This window comes from Sorex araneus, chromosome 2 (assembly GCF_027595985.1).
Source record: "Sorex araneus isolate mSorAra2 chromosome 2, mSorAra2.pri, whole genome shotgun sequence".
Lineage (NCBI taxonomy): Eukaryota > Metazoa > Chordata > Mammalia > Eulipotyphla > Soricidae > Sorex > Sorex araneus.
Genome location: NC_073303.1, coordinates 355,781,731 through 355,801,501, shown reverse-complemented (window position 1 = coordinate 355,801,501; position 19,771 = coordinate 355,781,731). Strand labels below are relative to the sequence as shown.

At 52.0% G+C, this 19,771-nt stretch overlaps 1 protein-coding gene across 2 annotated transcripts in view; it reads right to left on the bottom strand.

Moving 5' to 3' along the window:
- Nucleotides 1-10,969, bottom strand: part of ARK2C (arkadia (RNF111) C-terminal like ring finger ubiquitin ligase 2C) — a 96,695-nt gene extending 85,726 nt beyond the window's left edge. The window contains exon 1 of one of the 2 annotated variants that reach the window (XM_004606102.2): nt 10,622-10,969. In XM_004606102.2, coding sequence (XP_004606159.2) covers nt 10,622-10,682 — 61 coding nt within the window. In that variant the 5' untranslated portion in view covers nt 10,683-10,969. The remainder of the gene's footprint in view (nt 1-10,621) is intronic. The other variant, XM_055125337.1, reaches the window with a different exon arrangement.
- Between the last annotated feature and the right edge of the window lie 8,802 nt (nt 10,970-19,771).

Genomic DNA, 19,771 nt, shown 5'->3' with positions numbered 1-19,771 from the left:
GAGAAGAAGAAGAAGAAGAAGAAGAAGAAGAAGAAGAAGAAGAAGAAGAAGAAGAAGAAGAAGAAGAAGAAGAAGAAGAAGGAGGAGGAGGAGGAGGAGGAGGAGGAGGAGGAGGAGGAGGAGGAGGAGAAGGAGGAGGAGAAGAAGAAGAAGAAGAAGAAGAAGAAGAAGAAGAAGAAGAAGAAGAAGAAGAAGAAGAAGAAGAAGAAGAAGAAGAAGAAGAAGAAGAAGAAGAAAGAGGAGGAGGAAGAGGAGGAGGAGGAAGAGGAGGAAGAGAGAAAGAGGGAAAGGAACAGTAAGAGGAAGAGAAAGAGAAGGCAGCTCTGCACAGCTACCTCAGTGCTCAGGGATCCTCCTACTGGGATAGTGGGGGGAGCTTAGGGGACCAGGTACTGAGCCCAGGTTCACCATGTCCAAGGTCTTACCTGCCCCCTTCCTTGCATCAGGCTGCTCAGCCTGGTTCTGGGCACACTCACCAACACCTTGACAAATGGTCCAGCCCCAGGGCTCCCTCCTAGCACTGACATGTTTCCCAGAGTCATGGGGCTCAGCCCCATTTCCAGTCATCCCAGCTACTACTGGGAGTGCTATGGAGCCCCGGGCCTGGCTGGACGCTCAGGCGGATGGGGAGCCAGTGTCTCCCCTGAGGGCTGAACACAGCACCCACAAATTTGGGGAACAGAGCAATAGCTCTAGGAATGGTCCTGGGGGTGGGGTCCTGAGAGAGGCTCCTGATCCTGGGGTGGGGTCCAGGGAGGCCCTGGCAGCTGGGGGAGAAGGGGAGCTGGAGCCCCTCCAGCTGGCTGGGAGGAGGGGTGACTCGGGAGCCCCCCACTTCCTCCCACCAGCAGCCAGAGGGCTGCAGCAGCTGCGGAGCTTCCTGCCCTTCCCTGAGACAGGTGTTGGCTGATTCTCACTTCCTCCCCGCGCCTCCACCCCCTCTCCACCCGCAGCCTGGTGCTGACTCAGCAGCCTCGCTTCCTGGGCTGGGGGTGTGTGTGGGGGGGGGGAAGGGACCGGCCACTGGGGGGCTCTTCCTGGAGGGCCAGCTCCCCTGCTCCCCACCACCCAGTGCACCTCCTCCAGGAGAGGCTGCACAGCATCAGGAAAGGCTTTGCTGGAGACCCGGAGCAGGAGGCCTGGGCCTGAGCTGCGGGCTGAGCACTCTGGGGGTGTCGGGTGCAGCATGGGTAACCCCCTCCTCCCCCAGCCATCGGAGGGTCATGTGCCTCTGACCACCTGGAAGGACAGGCTGCAGCCCCTTGATGAGGCCCTGGGGGGTGGGGCTCTTCTTACCCAGAGCGGGGAAGGGGCAATTAGGCCAGTCATCTCCCCAGCAAGGAGGAAGTGAAGAGAGAGGGTTAGCCAGCGCCACACACAGGGGGCACACAGGGGGCGACAGGCAGGGCTGTGTCTGCGCTGCCTAACCTGGCTGGGGGACAGTGGCTGCCTCTTCCTCCTGCTCACATGCATTCCTTCATCTGCTGAGGCCTGCCATCTCCGTTTGAAGGATGGGGAAACTGAGGCCCAGAGGAGGGACATGCATGACAGAACAAAGACTAGGATTGCTGAAGAGTTTGTTCTGCTCCTCCTCTCTGCCCTGTCCTCAGCTCAATGGGGTCCGTGGAAAGTTGATGGTTGGCTGGCGGTGAGATAGAGGCTGGGACCTGCCGGACCCCCTGTATGCTGGCTTCTCCTCAGAGAGGCCAAATAGCTGCAGGGTTGATGAGTGGGCCAGCAAAGGTGATCTTGAACCCAGAGTCCCTTGGGAGCACCAGTGAGAGTTGGGACGCCTGAGTGCCAAGCCACACCTTGTGTGGAATTAGTATGCAGCTGTGAAAAGGGATCCCATGAACACAGTGTAGCAAAATGTGAAACTGCTTACTACAATGTTAAAAAAAAAAAATAAAGAGGGCATCATTGGATACTCAGTGAATCAGCTCTTCTCCCCAAATATAGATAGATACAGATATAGACATGTCCTATATGAGCAAAAAAGGGAAAGGCCTGCCCCTAAGGTGATCTCTGAGGGTTACTCTGCCCCATTTTTCTTTCAGCCCATTTTCTAAAACGTTCCTAACTGGGATTCTATGTCTTCCATGACAGCACAGCAGTAACTGGCAGAGGCATGAAGAGCAGCTCAGAAAGGAGCTGCCCACAACTTTGAGAGCCAAAGTCCCTAGCTAGGTGGCACGTCACCCACCCCCAGCCCCTCAAATGCCCAGAGAGCCTGCAGGGAAAGGGCTCACACCCCCACTTCTGGCCCTGGCGCATTCTCTCCACCCCAGTAGTTCTCTGTCCCCCTCCCCGTCCCTCAAAAGCACAGTGTAGGAGACAGGGACCCTCTAACTGGCAGCCCGGCACTGGACATTGCAGACAAACCCTGGCATTGGGCCCATCCCCAGGATTCCTCTCAAATTACTCACAGTATGGTGCTCATCAGCCTGCACTCTGGGAGGATAGAGCGGGGAACTGTCCCAGCTGTCCAGTCACCTCATGCCTGCTTCTTCTTTTTTTTTGCTTTTTGGGTCACACCCAGCGATGCACAGGGGTTACTCCTGGCTCTGCACTCAGGAATCACTCCTGGCGGTGCTCAGGGGACCATATGGGATGCTGGGAATTGAGCCCGGGTCGGCCGCGTGCAAGGCAAACGCCCTACCCGCTGTGCTATTGCTCCAGCCCCTCATGCCTGCTCCTTGACACAGTCATTATTAGCTGGGGGACGGGGGCGGGGGAAGCGGGGGGGTGGGGCTCAGTTTTCCCCTCCCTGGAACCATCAAGGGGAAACACATTCTTAGGAGGGGTGGCACGCTGGGCGCTTCCCGAGTGCCCTTGACCCATTTGCCATACCCTTAGCCTGATCCCCCCAGAGCTCAGGACTGTAAGGGCCACCACGGGGTTTCTTCGGTTAACAAGGGCAGTTGCAAGAGACTCGTTCCTGGATGTGGGAGCCCAGCACCCCGAATGGCTAGTGCTGTGACCAGGGCTGACAATAGGGTGAGCCGCGGGGCTAAGTCAGGAGTGCCAGAGCGGGCGTGGGGTTCAGGCATGGGGGTGCAGTGGGGCAAATAGGAAGGATGTGTGGTCTGGAAGCTCATTTCCATCCCTGCCAGGGACTAAAAGGAGCTGAAACTCCAACCCGAGGACAGTCACTGTGCCATCCTCTGCCGCTCCCAGCATCTCCTATTCTGTTACCAACTCACTGGACCGTCTCTCCCAAACTCACATGATGCGCATCTCCCAGTTGGCCCCGCGGCCCTGTAACAGCCTCCGTAGCACCCCCAGATCTCAGTCCCACCCCATGTGCCCAGCCAGCAGGCCTCCCCACTCCCAGTCCTTTCTTTCCAGTCCCAGTGCCATGGATTGGGCCTCTACACCACCAACACCTGCCACAGCCTCCTCCTTGGCCTCGGCCTCCCACTCCTGGACCTTTGTCATCAGTGTGGGAGCACCCCTGGTCCTGGGGAGCAAGCGCAGATCTTTAGGGATTTCCAAAGGCTTCCAGAACACTGCCAAGTCTCCCTGACTCCCTCCTCCTCTGGCCCTCACACAGGTCAGTTCCTGGGATGTGTTCCCGCAAACCATTCCAAATAGTGGTGCCAGGGCCCCGTGTCACAGTGCAAGAACTTGACCAGCGCACACATCCCCCCCCACACACACAGCCCTTCATGGGCACACAATGCACATATACACACATACATGCATATGAACTCATGTGCATTGTCATAGGCTTACATGTACATGCCCTCGTGCACACACATTCTCACAGGTAAACACATGCACATATCACATACATATAAACACGCATGCAAGCATATGCACACATATTCCCACATGCACACTCTTGTAGTCATGCACACACATACACACGCTCACATACACATACACATGTCCAAGCATACCCATGGGCACACACGCTCCTGTCCCTCCCTCTTCATAGACACTCTGTGCTCTTGCTTGCTAGCAGAGCCATGGGCCTGCATCAATGTTTCTTCCTTCACCGCACCTTGCACGCTTCCTCCTCTCCACCTCCTTGCACACACTCCAACCCCACACCCTCAGCCAAGTCGTGTCTGACTTTATTTGATCCCACGGGCCAGTGGGGAGCAGGGAGAGCACTTGGCACACCCAAGATATTGGACTTGAGTGCTGCCGAGCCTAGACCAGCTCTATCTATCGGGTGTCAGCGGCGGCCAAGGGCTTGACACTCAGAGCCTTAGTCACCCCAGCAGTGCCGAGCCCCACCCTCTGGACTGCTCCCAGCCCCTTCCATCTCACCAGCCAGGATTCTTTGCCATCCGTGTGGGCACTTGAGCACAGACCATTTTAGAAGCATATGGGGTCCGGGCCAGCATTCTCCCAGCCTCGGCACCAACCTCAGGACACAGGTCCCCAGAGCCCAGGTGGACGTTGAATCCCCTTCGGCTTGGCCCCAGGCAGAGATCAAATGAACAAACAAGTGAGCAAGTGAACGAATGAATGAGTGAACACATGAAGGTGCAGGCATGGCCATGGTCCAGCTGTGCAGCTGTCACTAGGTGCTCTTAGTTCTTCAATCATCCTCCCATTCTGAGTGTCTCTAAGGTCAGCTCTCAGGGATATACACTGGTTCATGTGTGGCTACTCAGTATGGGAGACAAGGATGAGACTGTACTGTGTTAATCCGAGGACTTTTAGAGTTCTTAGGATCCACAGGAGCACCAAGGCACACGTGCTTGGCACACTTGTGCCCCAAGATTCGAGCAGGGTTGAGCAGTGCAAAGTCAGCCCCTGAATTGGAATCCAGGACCTGTGTGTCCTGGCCAGGAAAGAAGCCTCACAGGGCACTTGATCCAGCAAGAGCTGTGGCTTCCCTGGGCCAGAAAACCTGCATCTTCCCATGTGACTGCAGGGAGTGCAGGACATGGGGAAAGGGCGGGGCAGCACCGGAGCCAAAGGAAGGGAGGCGGCTCTCGGCCATCTGCAGAGCGGGCAGCTAGGCTCTTGCTGGCTTTCCCCCTGACCTTGAAGACTTATCATATTCGTTGGCTTGTGAGGTAAGTGGATATCTGATGGGAGTTCCAAGAAAGAAGTACTTGTTCAAACAGAAGAGTTATAAACAAGAGCTATGCTTCTTTTGCTTTCAAAGTCTGAGGTATAGGATCTGCCTAACAGATGGTTTCTCCAAAATGCTGGAGTCCAAGTTACTGAAATGGATATGCGTCGGGTGGTCGAGAGAGCGCCTTTATAAATGATTAGATCATCCAGTCAGGGGAAAGTTCCTCCTCTGGACTGTGTTTATTCTGACAACCAGGGTGAAAATGAAGCAAGTATGCCTGTGATGAATTGCTCAAACATGACTTCCCATTAACCCACTAGTTTTCTCTATTATTACTAGGCTACTACACCACCCTCAAAGGGTATTGATCAAATAATTCTGACAGACCTGACAGTAATTTAGAAAAATTAAATCTCAGAGCAGGATGATATCACTCTAATGAGCCATTGCTTTCTTGGACAAAAAAATGAGTGTGACCACCTGATCTGGCGTAGTTCTGTTGAATTTGGGTGGGTGGGTGGGTGGGTGGGTGGGGGTGGTTTGTTTTGCTTTCACACACCAGGAATGAATGAAATCCAAAAATGGAAAACGAGGAGGGAGAGGAAATGTATACCCCCCACCCCCCGCCTCCTTCCCAGACCTGCCTGTCACTTCACCCACAAACTACAACCCAAGTCTCCACTGGGAAACTCCATGTGTGACCATGTGTCACAGTAAATCAGCCCAGCTTTCCCTCCTGGGCTGGGCAGAGCAGGAGAACAAAGGGCCAGAACAGAAAGGGCAGTCAGGGGTGGGAGGAGACAAGCTGAACCAAGCCACAAAGAAGGTGAGAAAGCAGGGGTGAGGCGGAGGGGCCAGGGGCAGAGGGACAGAGACAGGCCCAGAGCATTTAGGGCACTTGGATCCAGGGAGAAGCTGCTCGGAAAACGATGACCCTCTGAAGGAACTGTGAATTTCTTTCCATCAGTTGACGCCTCCTTGTCTAAAATGCCTCATTTGGCAAGGCTGTTTCTGGACTGAAAGGGAAGATGTGTAACTGACAACGTTTGGGTGTGGGTTCTACTCTGGAGAGAAGATACCCCTGCACTCATTTCTCAAATGTGCGGTGAGGGCTTTCCTCATTCAGTTTGGGGGTGGGTCCTGACTTCCCTCCTGACCCCCCCATCTCCATACACACACACACACACACACACACACACACACAGAGACTCACACACACCTGGACAATGGCAGGGATCTGGCTTTCTTTTTCAGCAGAGCACTAGGACCACAGAGGAAGCAGCTGTCGGGGAACTGGGCTCTTAATCAGCTTTCACTGGCTCACAGCCTCCAGAGGGCACAGACCCTCTTATTGCTACAGTGAGGGCCAGACTCCTGGCCCTGGGATGAAATGGGGTTGGTCTAAGTTGGTTCGTTTCACACATCTTCTCAGGCAGGACCTTAATGCAAAGCTTACAGGGCAGGCGCCAAGGATTTAAATACACACAGACAACAGCAGCAGAGGTCCTTTGAAAATTCCAGATCCTGGAACATGTTCTCCTCAGCATGATTTATAAGGACAGCAAATCAATGAGACAGTGAACGGAAAAGTTAAAAACACAACTGAAAATGGGTTTTCCAGGCAAGTCTGAAATGCTACAAATTGCTAGTTAAGAACAGTATCCCTTCTCTCAACCTGAGTGTTAATATGCCCCCTTTCTCTCCAGCATATAACTGGAGTGCCCATGGAACTTGGAAACTAAAAGGGCAGATGGATAGCTCCTGGGCACACAGGTGGCCCATGACAGTGGTTCTCTTTGCAGTGGATTCATATACGTGTGACAGGACAAATGACCCCTCCCCACCAGACAGCTACTGTTAAAAAAAATAAAAAGATATGGACTAAATGGGATTAAAGTCACCATATCTATACCACACACACACACACTCACACACACACACACAAATAATAAGGTAAAAAAAAGAAAGGCATTCACTGAATCTTACAATGGGAGGTGGGAGTGGTGGGTGGGTGAGGGCGGGGAGAGAAAGCAAGGGGAAATCTAAACAGCGGGATACGACAATAAATGGGAAAACAGCAAGAGAAGAAGCACACTAGGTTAATATAGGAAAACTAGTTCTTTATTGAGAGATTGTATATTAGTATTAGTGGATTCTGTGTGTAACAATGTCGTCATGCACACGATACAAAAAAAAGAAAAAGGAAAAAGGAAAAAAAAAAAAAAGGCTGGGGCCACCATGCTTCCGAAGGGCAACAGAACAAAAGCAGCGTACAATGAGCAGATGGCCCACGACCGCCACAGCACAGTTCAGCGGGGACAGTGTCTGACCGAGCGCTGTACATTGTCAACTGGGGGAATGTAAAAAAATACAGATCATGCTTTAGTTTTAGTACAAGAAAGGTGAAAAAGATACACAACCAAAAGATATTCAATACAGAAAAATTACCCACAAAATAAGAACAGGAAGTAATTCAGCACAGCAGAACACGGATCCCTGTTTAATGGAAAACCATTTTGCAGAGGTCAGGGGGGCAGGAGGGCAGATTTGAGTAGTTTTTCATTTTTCTTGCTTTTTTTTTTTTCCTTTTTCAGATTGCCAAATGGCAATCTGGGGAGGCCACTTGGGACTTTTCTTTTTTTTTTTTTGGAAGGGCCCTCAAAGTAGGGGGCCTTCTTCTTTCATGAGCACTGCTGTTTTGTTCTGGCGTGCAGCAGGTCTGGCCGCGGCAGAAGGCAGCCGGCTGTTCACCGGGCAGCGTGGAGGGCCAGGGCGGCCGTCCAAAGACACTCTTGACGATGCAGCGTTAAACAATTAAGACACCAGGGCCTCTGGACACCTTGCTGCACCAAATTTCCAGAGACTATGAAACAGCAGCTTCTGGCATTCCGTCCAAGATTTTCACAGAGTTGCATGAATTCTTTTTTTTTTTTTTTTTTGCCTCCGACTACATGCAATCTCTTCAGTTTTGCCTGGGTGCTGCCAGGAAACTAGCGGATGGCCACCCAGATAAAGTGTAGGATTGGAGGGGCAGGTGGGAGGGGGGCGACTGCAGGGGACTGCAGCCTCCAAGTCAAGGCAAAAGGAATCCACTTAACAGGGATTTACAGTGCAATGTATTTGGCTAAACAAGATGAAGATACAAAAATGGTTATTTCTCTACATCTATTCTGAAATGGCCTACATCCTAGGCTAACTACTACAATGGAAACTAAAAAGAACAGATTTAAGCTGGCAGGCTATCTAATAGTTTTACAAGATCGTGGTGTAGGACTTCGTTGGGTTAAGCATTAGTATCCTCTATCAGAAGGTCATGCATTTTTATCTCATTGCACTAAAATTTACCCACAGGCTCACTAACCACTCAGCCCCCGACTTTCCTGTGGGCGACTTTCCTGTGGGCGTGTTTGCCAGAAAGTAAACTTTAACTGGCAGAATATGTTTGGCTTTTATTTGGGGGGTGGGGGTTGAGGGTGTCATTCAAAATAAAATTTCAAGGCAGCTGAGCAATTTGAATTTCAAAACATGGAATCGACATCCCGCAATGGTATTTAGAGATTGGTGGTATTAATGAGGATGATAATGATTTAATCAGAATAATTATACTTTCAGCCTCAACATCCTTCTTAATCATTTTTGAATTTCTGCCTAACGGTTATGTTCCACACCCGTTTTAGGAGGAAATGCCAAGTAATAAGACACAATGGTGTCTTGGGGGGGGTGTAGGGGGGTGGGGGGGGCTGACATTTCCAGGGAGATCTCATCCAACCCCCAATCCTTATCCCTCCCACACCCACTCCACCCACCTACCCCCTCCAGGGCTAGGCTGGCCTGAGATAGGGGATACTGCCGCTTAAATAGCAATGCGTTCCTCAGATGGAGACAGGAAATGGTTAAGAGAGGGTCACAATACAGCTAAATGCGGAGGCAGAGGGGTCACAGCGCACACAGCAGCGAGTTGACCATTCACTGAGCTACACAATGAAGAAAAAAAAAAGATTTGATAAATGCAGAATGTCATCATTCTATCATCACACACGAAGGAGAAAAAAAAAACTGCGGTTCCAACAAGCCTAGGGGGCCGACCTTGCCTTTTCAGAAGGGGTTTGGGGACAGCCGGGCTGGGAGAGAGAGGGCTGGGTTTGCATTTTTCGCCCAATCGGGCCCCCGGGGCGCACTGAAGCGCTGGCCCCGCGACCCCACCCCCCACTCGGACTCGGAGGAGCAGCCCGGGTCGCAGAGGGAAGACATCATTCCGAGGGGGAGGGGGAGGGGGAGGGACGGCCTCAGCCAGCAGGGATTTAAGCAGACGTGGAGTGGGAGCGGAGCAGAAACATTTCCAAGAAGAGAAATGAGTCCAGAGGCAGAATACAAAAAGGGGGAGAAAAAAAAAAGGAATCTAAATGCATCTCGAATTTGCTTGGGAGATGGGAGTTTTTGATTAAAAGAAAATGGAAGAAAACGTGGAGGGGAGGGAAGGGCGGCGGGGGGCGGGGAGGGGGATCGAGCTATTGTTGGAGCCGAATGGAAGGGGAAAGGGGATGTGGGGAAGGGGTCGGTGGTGCAAACACACCCCATAGATCCCAGTTAAAAAACAAAGCCGGCGTCGGCCTGCTGCTTCGTCAAAGCCTGCCGGGGGCAAAGGCCTGGCAGGAGGGCAGCTTCCCACCACATCCTCGCACACCGCGCAGCCCCCAAGGGCCAGTCACCCCGCTCCGGCCGGCCCAGGGTGCACAGCACCGTACGTCCGGCTCACCAAGGCGCGCGCACACACTTGCGCGCGCGCGCGCACGCACACACACACACACACACACACACGCACACACACACACAGATGCACGCACTGCCATGCTTCCCGAACCGAGATGCAACTGTCATACAAAGACAAACTGGGGGCTTGGGGTGGGAGGCAGGGCCAATAGCACAAGGGCCGGGAACAAAAGGGGTTAAAAGGGAGGGGGGCAGGATGGGAAATCGTGCAAGTGCCCACGAGAGGGTGGGGGCTGGAGCACGGGATCGGGGTCGGGTAGCGACCAGATCCCAGTTAGCCAGCCGTCGGCATCAAGAAAGCACCCCCCTCCCCGGAAAAAAAAAAGAGAGAAAGAAAGAGAAGGGAAAGAAATACAAACACAAATAACACAAAACACACATCTTTAAAAAAAAAAAAAGCAAACCACAGAAAACCAAATACGCGCGCGCGCACACACGCACACGCACACGGGCAGGTATCGCCTCCTCTCGATCACACAGGGCTAGGAATTAGGGGAAGGGTCTGTGATTTGGGGGTGGGGGCGTGGGGGAACCGCGTCCGCCGCAGAGAATGAAAAATGGGGCTGGGGAGGGAGGGACCCAAATTCGCCAAACCCTAACTTCACTACCAAAGCTCCCACGAGGGCGGCCACCCCCCCCCCTCGCTCGGGGGGTCCTCCCCCCAGCCCCGATCGCGAGCGGGGAGAAGCCACCGCTCGCTCGGCGTCCCCGCGGCTGTGCCGGAGCCCCCCGCCGCCCGCCGCGCCCGCCCCCGCCCGGGTGCCCGCGGCAAGGCACGCTCGGAAGCGGAGCCCGAAAGGAAAAGAGCGATACCTCTGTTTCGCACAGAGCCAAACACGGGAAGCACGAGATAGCCGACGTGGACCAGGACCATCCTGGCTCCTCGCGCGGCGGCGGCGGCGGCGGCTGCGCGCGGGCCCTTTGTGGCGCGGCTCCGGGGCGCGGGCGCGGGCGGCGGCGGGGCTGCGGGAGCCGCCGGGGCGGGAGGCGGAGCGCGGGGCGCGGGCGGCGGCGGGGCGGCGGCTGGCGGGGAGACAGATGGCCCATGGAAAGGCTCCCTTCCCGGCCCCTCTCGACATTCAAAGGCGCTGGGGCCGCAGCTGCCGCCACACAAAGGCGCGCGCAGCCAATGGGAGCGGAGCGCAGCGCGGCGCGGCCTCGCCGGAACCGCGGGGGACAGCGGGGACCGCGGGCGCGCGGGTGGCGGGGGGGGGGGGGGGGAGGGAGGGGTGACGGCGGGGAAGGAGCGAGCGGCCAATCGCGGTGGCCCGCGGCCCTCGCGCGCGCGCGGGGGGCGGGCGGCTGCCTCCAGCCCCGCGGGTGGCGTGGAGCCGGGCGCGGGTCCCAGGGCGCCCGCAAAGGCCGGAGCGCGCGCGCGTGGAGCGCCCTGCACACGGGCCCGGGCCGTGCACCCGGTGACCGAGGGGGCCCGTGCGGCCTGCCCAAATGGAGGTGTGTGCAGGGTGCGTGCACAGGCGGGCACGGGCGCGCCGAATCCACACGACCCAGAGGTCCTTGCACACCGCGCACGGGTCACTCGGGGACGTGCGCAGGGAGGCTGGCGCACGTGCAGAGCCTGCCTGCAGACGCCAGTGGAGCTGGAAAGGCAGCAGCAAGCAGGCGCACGCAGAACCCAGGCGCTGGCACCCAGACATGCACGCCCGGAAAGCCTTGTTAACCCGGGACCTGTGCCAAAAACGCATCCCCAAAAACACACAGAGTGGCCCCACAGTGCAGATATGCGCACCCCCGGGCGGCCTGCCTGTCACTCTGCTTAGCTGCTTCTGCAGATCACAGAGCTGGCAGCAGTTAGCTGTGGAGTTATTGGCAGATACTCAGACACACGGAGGGATGTCAACGCATGAGGGACACGCACTCACCCTGCTGCGCCAGAAATGCTCCAGAGTCACCCCACTCTGACCCGTGGCCGCATGTGCACAGACACGCCCACTCCCCAGCCAGCTGGCACGCATTGGACATCGGGGCCAAGAGGCTCTTCGGGAGCACAGAGAAGCACTGGCATCCTGTCACGTGTGCTCTGTGGCTGCTCTCTGGGAACAAGCCAGACAGATGGAGAACCTCCACCCTGAGTCCTGTTGTCAGGCAGATCGCTGAGACCACCTCCTCAGAGGCCACAGACCACATGCAGTAAAAAGTCCCAGCACTCCACTCCTGTGGCAGGGCCCACGACCACACCCAAAACAGAGAATGCTAGGGGGACTCCCCCCACCCACCCACAGGCAGAAAGTCCAAAGATTTTTTGCTGGGACAGTCTTTAAAACTCCTTCATTCTTTCGTGGTGTTTTTTATGTGGTCGTGGTGGTTGGTGGGTTGTTTGGTTTGGGGACCAAACCCAGCAGTGCTCAGGGCTTACTACTAGCTCTGCACTCAGGGATCACTCCTGGTGGGGTTCTGGGGACCATATGAGCTGCTGAGGATCAAACCTCTATTGGTCACATGCAAGGCAAATGCCCTACCCACTATGCTGTCAGTAGCAATAAACTCTTTGTCTCTTGAACATTCTGAGAAACTGATGGTCACGTCGCAGGAAGCAGAGCTGGAAGGAATCTAATCCAACCCACCCCGGCCTCAGTTAATTGGGGGTGGGGGCCAGGGGGTGTTCTGGAGGTTTGGTGGTCACACCCAGTGTTTGTCAGGGACTGTTCCTGGCTCTGTGTTTAGGAGTGGCCTCTGGCAGTGCTTGGAGGGCCATAAACAGTGCAGGGCATGGAAACAGGGTCTGCTGCATGCAAGGCAAGTTCTATCTCTCTGGCCCCCAGGTTCCATTTTAAAGATAAGAAAGTGGGTGCAGGCATAAAGCGCACATGGGGGAGGGGAGGGGATGCTCCAGAGAGACTCCTACAGCACCAAGGTGGGGGGGGGGGGCAGAGAGGCCTGGGAAGGGATCCTTTAGAGAGGGACCAGGGGCTGAGAAGTCCATGGGGTTAGCTCCTGAAAGGTGACTTCCAAACTACAACTCAAGAAATAATACAGGAGAGAAGCCAGCACAGGCCCCTTAAACCTGACTTTAACCACTTATAACCTGACACTCACCAGGCTGAATGGCTCAGACAAGGTGGGGTCACTCACTCCACCTACATCTGGTAGACTAGACCCTTAGACCCCTTAGACCTCCCCCCATCCCAAACTCCTCTAGCTGCCCTCTGAGACCTCATTGCACCCATCTGTCCACTGGGGATATTTAATGACCCAGCCAGAACTACCTTAAAGGTTCAGCTTTAGAATATGGCATGAAGTCTAAATATTATGGGGGGCAGGTGTTTGCAGAAACACGAGTACCACAGTGTCTCTCAGATCAACTTAATTCTAATCTGGCCCATCTCCTTTTTAGGTGAAGAAAGTTGAGACCCAGAAATGGAATTGTTAGTCAGTTGCAACCATTGTTGACTGAGTTAGGACCTGGATTTGACTACAAAAATGGTAGAGGGAAGTGGTCAACTGGGAGAAGGAGGTGCTGAAAAGTGACAAAGTGTTATGTATAAGGAAAAAAGTGGGGGGCAGCTGGAGAGATAGCACAGCGGGTAGGGCATTTGCCTTGCACGCGGCCAACCCCAGTTCGATTCCCAGCATCCCATATGGTCCCCTGGGCACTGCCAGGGGTAATTCCTGAGTGCAGAGCCAGGAATAATCCTTGTGCATCGCCAGGTGTGTCCCAAAAAGCAAAAAATAAAATAAAATAAAATAAAAATAATGAATAACTTTATAATCCATGGTGACTCAATAAAACATAAAACAATAATACAATAGTTTTTAAAATACAAGAAAAAAATAATAAAAAGAACCTGAGGGCTGGAGCGATAGCACAGTGGGTAGGGCATTTGCCTTGTAGGTGACAGACCTGGGTTCGATTCTCAGCATTCCATATGGTCCCCCGAGCACTGCCAGGAGTAATTCCTGAGTGCATGAGCCAGGAGTAACCCTGTGTATTGTCCGGTGATACCCCCCCCAAATAAAAAGAACTTGAGTTTGTTTCTCCTTGCACACAACCTGAGTACTGCCTGCTTACTGCTTGTTTGTGGCCCTCAATCTATGATGATTATTTTCCACTCCCCTTCTACTTGTTAAAGTCCACAGAAACACAATAACTTACACTTCAGAGAACCAAAAGATAGGTAGATGGAGTCCATGCATTGGGATGTTTTCCTTCTACATTCATCCCCTACCTAGTGCATGTTTGCAGGCATTGCATGTAAGATTCAGGAAGAAATATTTTAAAATAAAAAGTGAAGTTCCTTTAATTCATTTGGATCTTTAATTCCTGGCCCAAAGTGGAGACACATGACCTTTTAAGGTAAGGAGAGCCCTGGGACCTTGACCTTGATCCAAGCTTGGATTCCCCCATCCCTTTTGGCCTCCTGCAGAGAGGGTTTTTGGGAACATCATGTATAAAAGGTACCCACCTGCAGTTCTCTGCAGAACTACTTTGGGAGCATGAAATTTGATCTGGACTATGAAACATCTTCGCCCTTTTATCAACAAATAGAAGCACATCTACCTGGTCTGCCAGGTGGACATTAAATATTTTCCAAATCAGGGCCAAAAAGATAGTATAGCGGATAAGGCACATGTCTTGCACATAGCCTACCTGGATTCGATCCCCAGCACCCATATGATCCCTCATGCACTGCCAAGAGTGATCCCTGAGCTCAGAGTCAGGAGTAAGCCCTGAGCATAGCTGGTGTGACCAGCAGATCCAAACCAAACAAGGAAAAAAACATTTCCCAAGATTCATAGCAGAATTCCTGCTGTTCTTCAGCTGTGCCAGCCCCCTATAGAGCTTTCAAAACCTGTGCCATGCAGGGCCTCTGAAGATAACTTAAAGCACACACTTTGCATGGGAAAGACCCTCAGCACTGCTTGATCCCCTAAGCATTACTGAGAAAGACCCCCAAGCATTGAGCTGGGAGAAACCCCTAAACACCCCCCAGATAGGGCCCCAAAACCAAACAACATACAAAAAGTAGCTGTGAACAGCTACAGTTTAATCTCCAAACGAAGTTGGGGTGGACGCTGGAGATCATCATTGGGGAAGAGAAAGGAGGGAGCCACGAGGGGCTACCAGGTCAAGGTCTATGGTGAGGCAGACCACGGAAGTCTAGGGGTACAGCAGGAGGGAAGGGCCATGTGAAATAGGCCGCAAAAACCAGGAGGCTTTGGGTAGAAGCGGCAAATCCTGAAGGAAGGGTCAGAGAAGAGCATGGAAGGAGGTAGTGGAGGCGGGGCGGGGAGGGACAGAAGAGGAAGGGGAGGAGAAAAAAAGAGGAGGGAAGGAGAGGAAGGACAGCAGCCTGGGGTGGGTGAGGCTGCAGGAAGGGCTCAGTATCCTGTGGAGAACCATGGGGCAGATGGGGGCAGTGAGAAGGAAGCCACCCACTGTGGCTGAATAGGAGGTTGGTGAGCAGATCATGTGCATGTGCCAGGAACCTACCAAGCTGACACAGGTATGGCTGACAGGAAATGCAGTGGTGCCCTGAGTCCAGATCTAATGCCAGCCACACAAGGAAGGCAGGAGGCTACTCTGGAGGCTTCCTAGGGAAGGAAGGGGGGTGGTGTACAGATTCCTTAGATAATGAGCTAGGCATTTGAAGGATGGTAGGAAATCATTTGTTAAAAGAACAGATTGTAGTGAAGACCGTAGCGATAGTATTAAGACCCTGTATGGTTGGTTCCCAACCACTGCTAGGAGTGATCTTTGAGTGCAGAACCAGGAGTAAGCCCTGAGCACAATGGATTGTAGCCCAAAAAGAAACCAACATAAAGTAGGAAAGAAGGAAGGGAGGTTAAGAGAAGGGGAAGAAGGGAGAGAGAAAAAGAAAAGAAAAGAATGGGCACTGGTGAAGGGATGGGTTATCGAACTTTGTATGGGGGAAACATGAGCACAAAGATGTATGGATCTGTAACTGTACCCTCACGATGACTCTCTAATTAAAAATAAACTAATAAAAAAAGAAAAGAAAAGAAAGAAAGAAAGAAAGAAAGAAAGAAAGAAAGAAAGAAAGAAAGAAAGAAAGAAAGAAAGAAAGAAAGAAGGAAGGAAAGAAAAAAGGAAAGAAAGAAAGAAAGAAAGAAAGAAAGAAAGAAAGAAAGAAAGAAAGAAAGAAAGAAAGAAAGAAAGAAAGAAAGAAAGAAAGAAAGAAAGAAAGATAAACAGAGATAATCGAGTGCTTCTGCTGTCTTTTCTCTATTTTAGGAAAAGGAAATGTTTAATGAGAACATTTTGTTTGGAGAGGCATTGTGAATAAGTGGAGAAGAAATGATCTATAAGAAGACCGTCATCATGAAGAGCTGCAGGCAACTATGATCTATGGGGGTTAGTAGCACCCAAAGAAAGACCATGGAGTGGGATGTGGCTCCCGGCAGAGTATGCCATCATCTCTCAAGGAGTCTTTTCAGAAAATGGAATGGGAACCATATCAAGCCTCTAGATCTCATTCCCAACAAAGAGAAGGAAACAGGAACATACTCAACGATACCACTGGGAGAGACAGGACAGGCTTCTGTCTCTTGTCTTATATGTGGCCAACCCAGGTCATTCCACATGTGGCCCCTGAGTACAAAAACAGGAACAAGTCCTGAGCACAGCCGGATGTGCCCCTACAAGAGACAATTGTGATATGGTTGTTAAAATCTACATTATGGAAGTTCTATGGGGCCAACCAATCATTTCCTTCAAGACATAAATTATGAAGGGCTAAAGAAGATAGAGGGGGAACTTATAAGACCTAAGGAGTACAACCAAATGCAGTGCTCTGGCTTTTGTGAAATGCAATTACAACAAATAAGCTATAAAAATAGTTGGGGAGAGGCAGACACAGCCTGGGTATTAATGATGTTAAAGAATTGTTTTGAGATGGAGACTTGGCATTGTGGTTCTGTTTACACAAAGAGTCTTTACAGATGACATTAAATGATGCCTGATGTCTGGAAGGCTCTCCCCAGGGGAGGAGTAAAGGTGAGGCCAGATTGGCATTGAGTTGATAACTGTCGAAATCCGATGAGGGACCAAGCAGGGTTGATTGAATTAGCGCTACTTTTGTTTATATGATGGCTAATTGAGTGTGTCACCCAGGCTGGACTAAGGCATGTCCAAGAAGCTGGCAGTGCATTTCTGGATTATCTGGGAGGGGCTTTAGGGAGAACTGAGCACTTGAACCAGTGCCCTGAGTCATGAGACCCCTCAGTCATGCAAGTGGGACGTCCTCAAGCCAGTGAGATTCCAAGCAGCACAGAATAGCATGGGAAGGGCAAATTGGCTCTCTTCCTGACCAGAGCAGCTGTGTCCTCCTGCCCTTGGACATGGCTGCTCCACGGGCTGACTCCTCAGCTGCCCCTGCCTCTCTCAGGCCTCAGGTTTGACTGGAGCACAAGTCTAGAGGGCTGATGATGGGACAACCCGATGCCCAGGCCAGATTGGCATTGAGTTGATAACAGTCGAAATCCAATGAGGGACCAAGCAGGGTTGATTGAATTAGCGCCACTTTTGTTTATATGATGGCTAATTGCGTGTGTTACCCAGGCTGGACTAAGGCATGTCCAAGAAGCTGGCAATGCATTTCTGGATTATCTGGGAGGGGCTTTAGGGAGAAAGCGCCCATCCCTCAGAATGGATCTTTCTCCATCACTGTGCAGTCAGTGTCTGCTTCTCCATGGACCCCTGACAAATCCAGTCTATGCTAGAAATTTTTCAAAAATAAAGTGAAATACACACACACACACACACACACACACACACAAAAGATAACTGGCACCTACCCTTGCCCGCTGTAGGCACCCAGCACCATATAACTTCTGAGCAGGTCACAACAGAATACTGCCTCTTCCCCAGAGCTTCGAGGAATGCAGCAGAGAGTCATGTCCCCCATCCCCTCTGCACTGCACACATGCCAGGGACACGGCCTGCTCTGCTCTAGCTCACAGCCCAAGGCAGTGCTCCGAGTTCACTGCCTCCCTTTGGTCAAGAAGCTTCAGCCATTTCTGAACCTTAACTTTGAGTTCAGAGCCAGATCTAATGTCAATTGAAGGAGAAAGTGCTGGTACTCTACAAGAGGCTTTGAAAGGACCATGTGGACCCAACTGGTCCCCCAGGGCTGAAAACTCTGGGGAGAGGGGCTGGCTGTGTACCTGCCCTGCTGAAGCCCCTGACATAGCCGTGGTCTACTGCTTTACTAATATTCTCTGTAGAGACGCCAAACTGCAAAAAGTTTCAGGTCCCCAGGCTGAGAACTCTGAGGTCTTCTCCCCCAACCCCGTCTCATATTTCCAGACGTTCTAGGGGCTGTGCCCACCTACCATCATGGCCACTATTTTAACTCACTGGCCCAGACCACAGATCATGAAGTCTCTGGACTGTGTGGCTGCATATGTGGTCATTCAACACCTCCTAATTCTTCAACACTGAAATTCTAGCAGGAGCGTACGAAATTTAATGTAAGAGTAACATAGAAGCCAACTAAGCTCAACAAACTAAGACAATAACACAGAAGGCTCAACTAGCAACAACAACTTAGTAAATGCTTGGACAAGCACTTAACAGCATCATGAAGAGTAGAACAATTTTCACATTAAAAATGGATTTTTAAAAAAGTATCAATTTTACTATTGGAGCTTTGTTAGCTAATGAATTTCAACTCCAGAATTGTATCAATTGCTGCGGCTCTTGTCTACATTTTAAAAATAAATTAATTAAAAAAATTTTAAGTTAGAAAATGGGGACCGGAGCAGTGGGAGGGCACTTGCCTTGAACATGGCCAACCCAAGTTTGATCCACAGCATCCCATATGGTCTCCTGAGCATCGCCAGGAGTAATTCCTAAGTGCAAAACAGGAAGCATCATCAGGTATGACCCGAAAACCTTAAAAAAAAAAAAAAAGAGTTGGAAAACAACACCCAACACAAGCATTTATTCAGGCTGCTCTGTTGGCCGGGCGGCTCCACCCTTCTCCCAGGCAGCCTCATCTGTTCTGCAGATCCCCACTGCAGGGCTGGATGACTCCTCCATGTGTCACTCATCCTCCTGCTGCTGTCCAGGCCTTGGTCTGCTCTGCAGGAGCAAGTGGACACATGCAAAGCCTTTTCCAGTGTGTGTGGTGACCCTGCAAAGCCAAAGGACTGGGTGAGTCAAGGGAACTGGGAGAGATTTTATTTGTTTTTTTGGCAAGAAGTGTGTGTGTGTGTGTGTATGTGTGTGTGTGTGTGTGTGTGTGTGTGTGTGTGTGTGTGTGTGTGTTGAAATTCAGGGCAGTGGAGATTCTGGAGGCTTCAGAGCAGAAGAGGGACCTGATCAGCCAGCAGAACTAGGCATAAGATGACCAAAAGGTAGTCAGAGATTCTAGGGGCTGAGCAGTCAGGAGAAGCCTGGGAATAGCACTTTGACCCCGAGTGCGGGAGGTTCGGGAAGGAGCAGACACAATGCCTGACATTTTCAAACAGGAGTCAGAATGTTCTACAGGCATTTCTTACCATGTGCACATGTTAGATGTCCAAGGTGGTCCCCAGACCCAGCTGCTCCTGTTGCAGGTGGCTGGCAAAGCAGGGAGCGACAGAGCTAGCCGGGAGAAGAGTGCTTTCACCTCTCTGCTGTGCACCTGGGGAAATACGTGGTGTGGGTCAGGACTGGTGAGGGCTACTCTGGGCACCTACATAGCACAAACTATCACGTCCTGCCAGCTCCACCATGCCCCTTTGTTCTGCACAGTGTGGGAATCAAACTGTTCATCATCACCAAGTTCTCGGGGAGCCATGAACTCAGGCTGGAGGCAGAAATTGCTCTTTGCAGGAAAGGAAAGTCAGTCCTAAGCTCAGCACAGGCATTCCACATGTATCACCTTCACTCACAGAAAAGAATTTCAGGAGGCAGTGAAATAGGAAAGCAAAATAGTTTTTATAAACAAAATTAGAAAGGTGTGATGGGAGAGAAAGAGAGGAAATACATGTTCAAGAAAG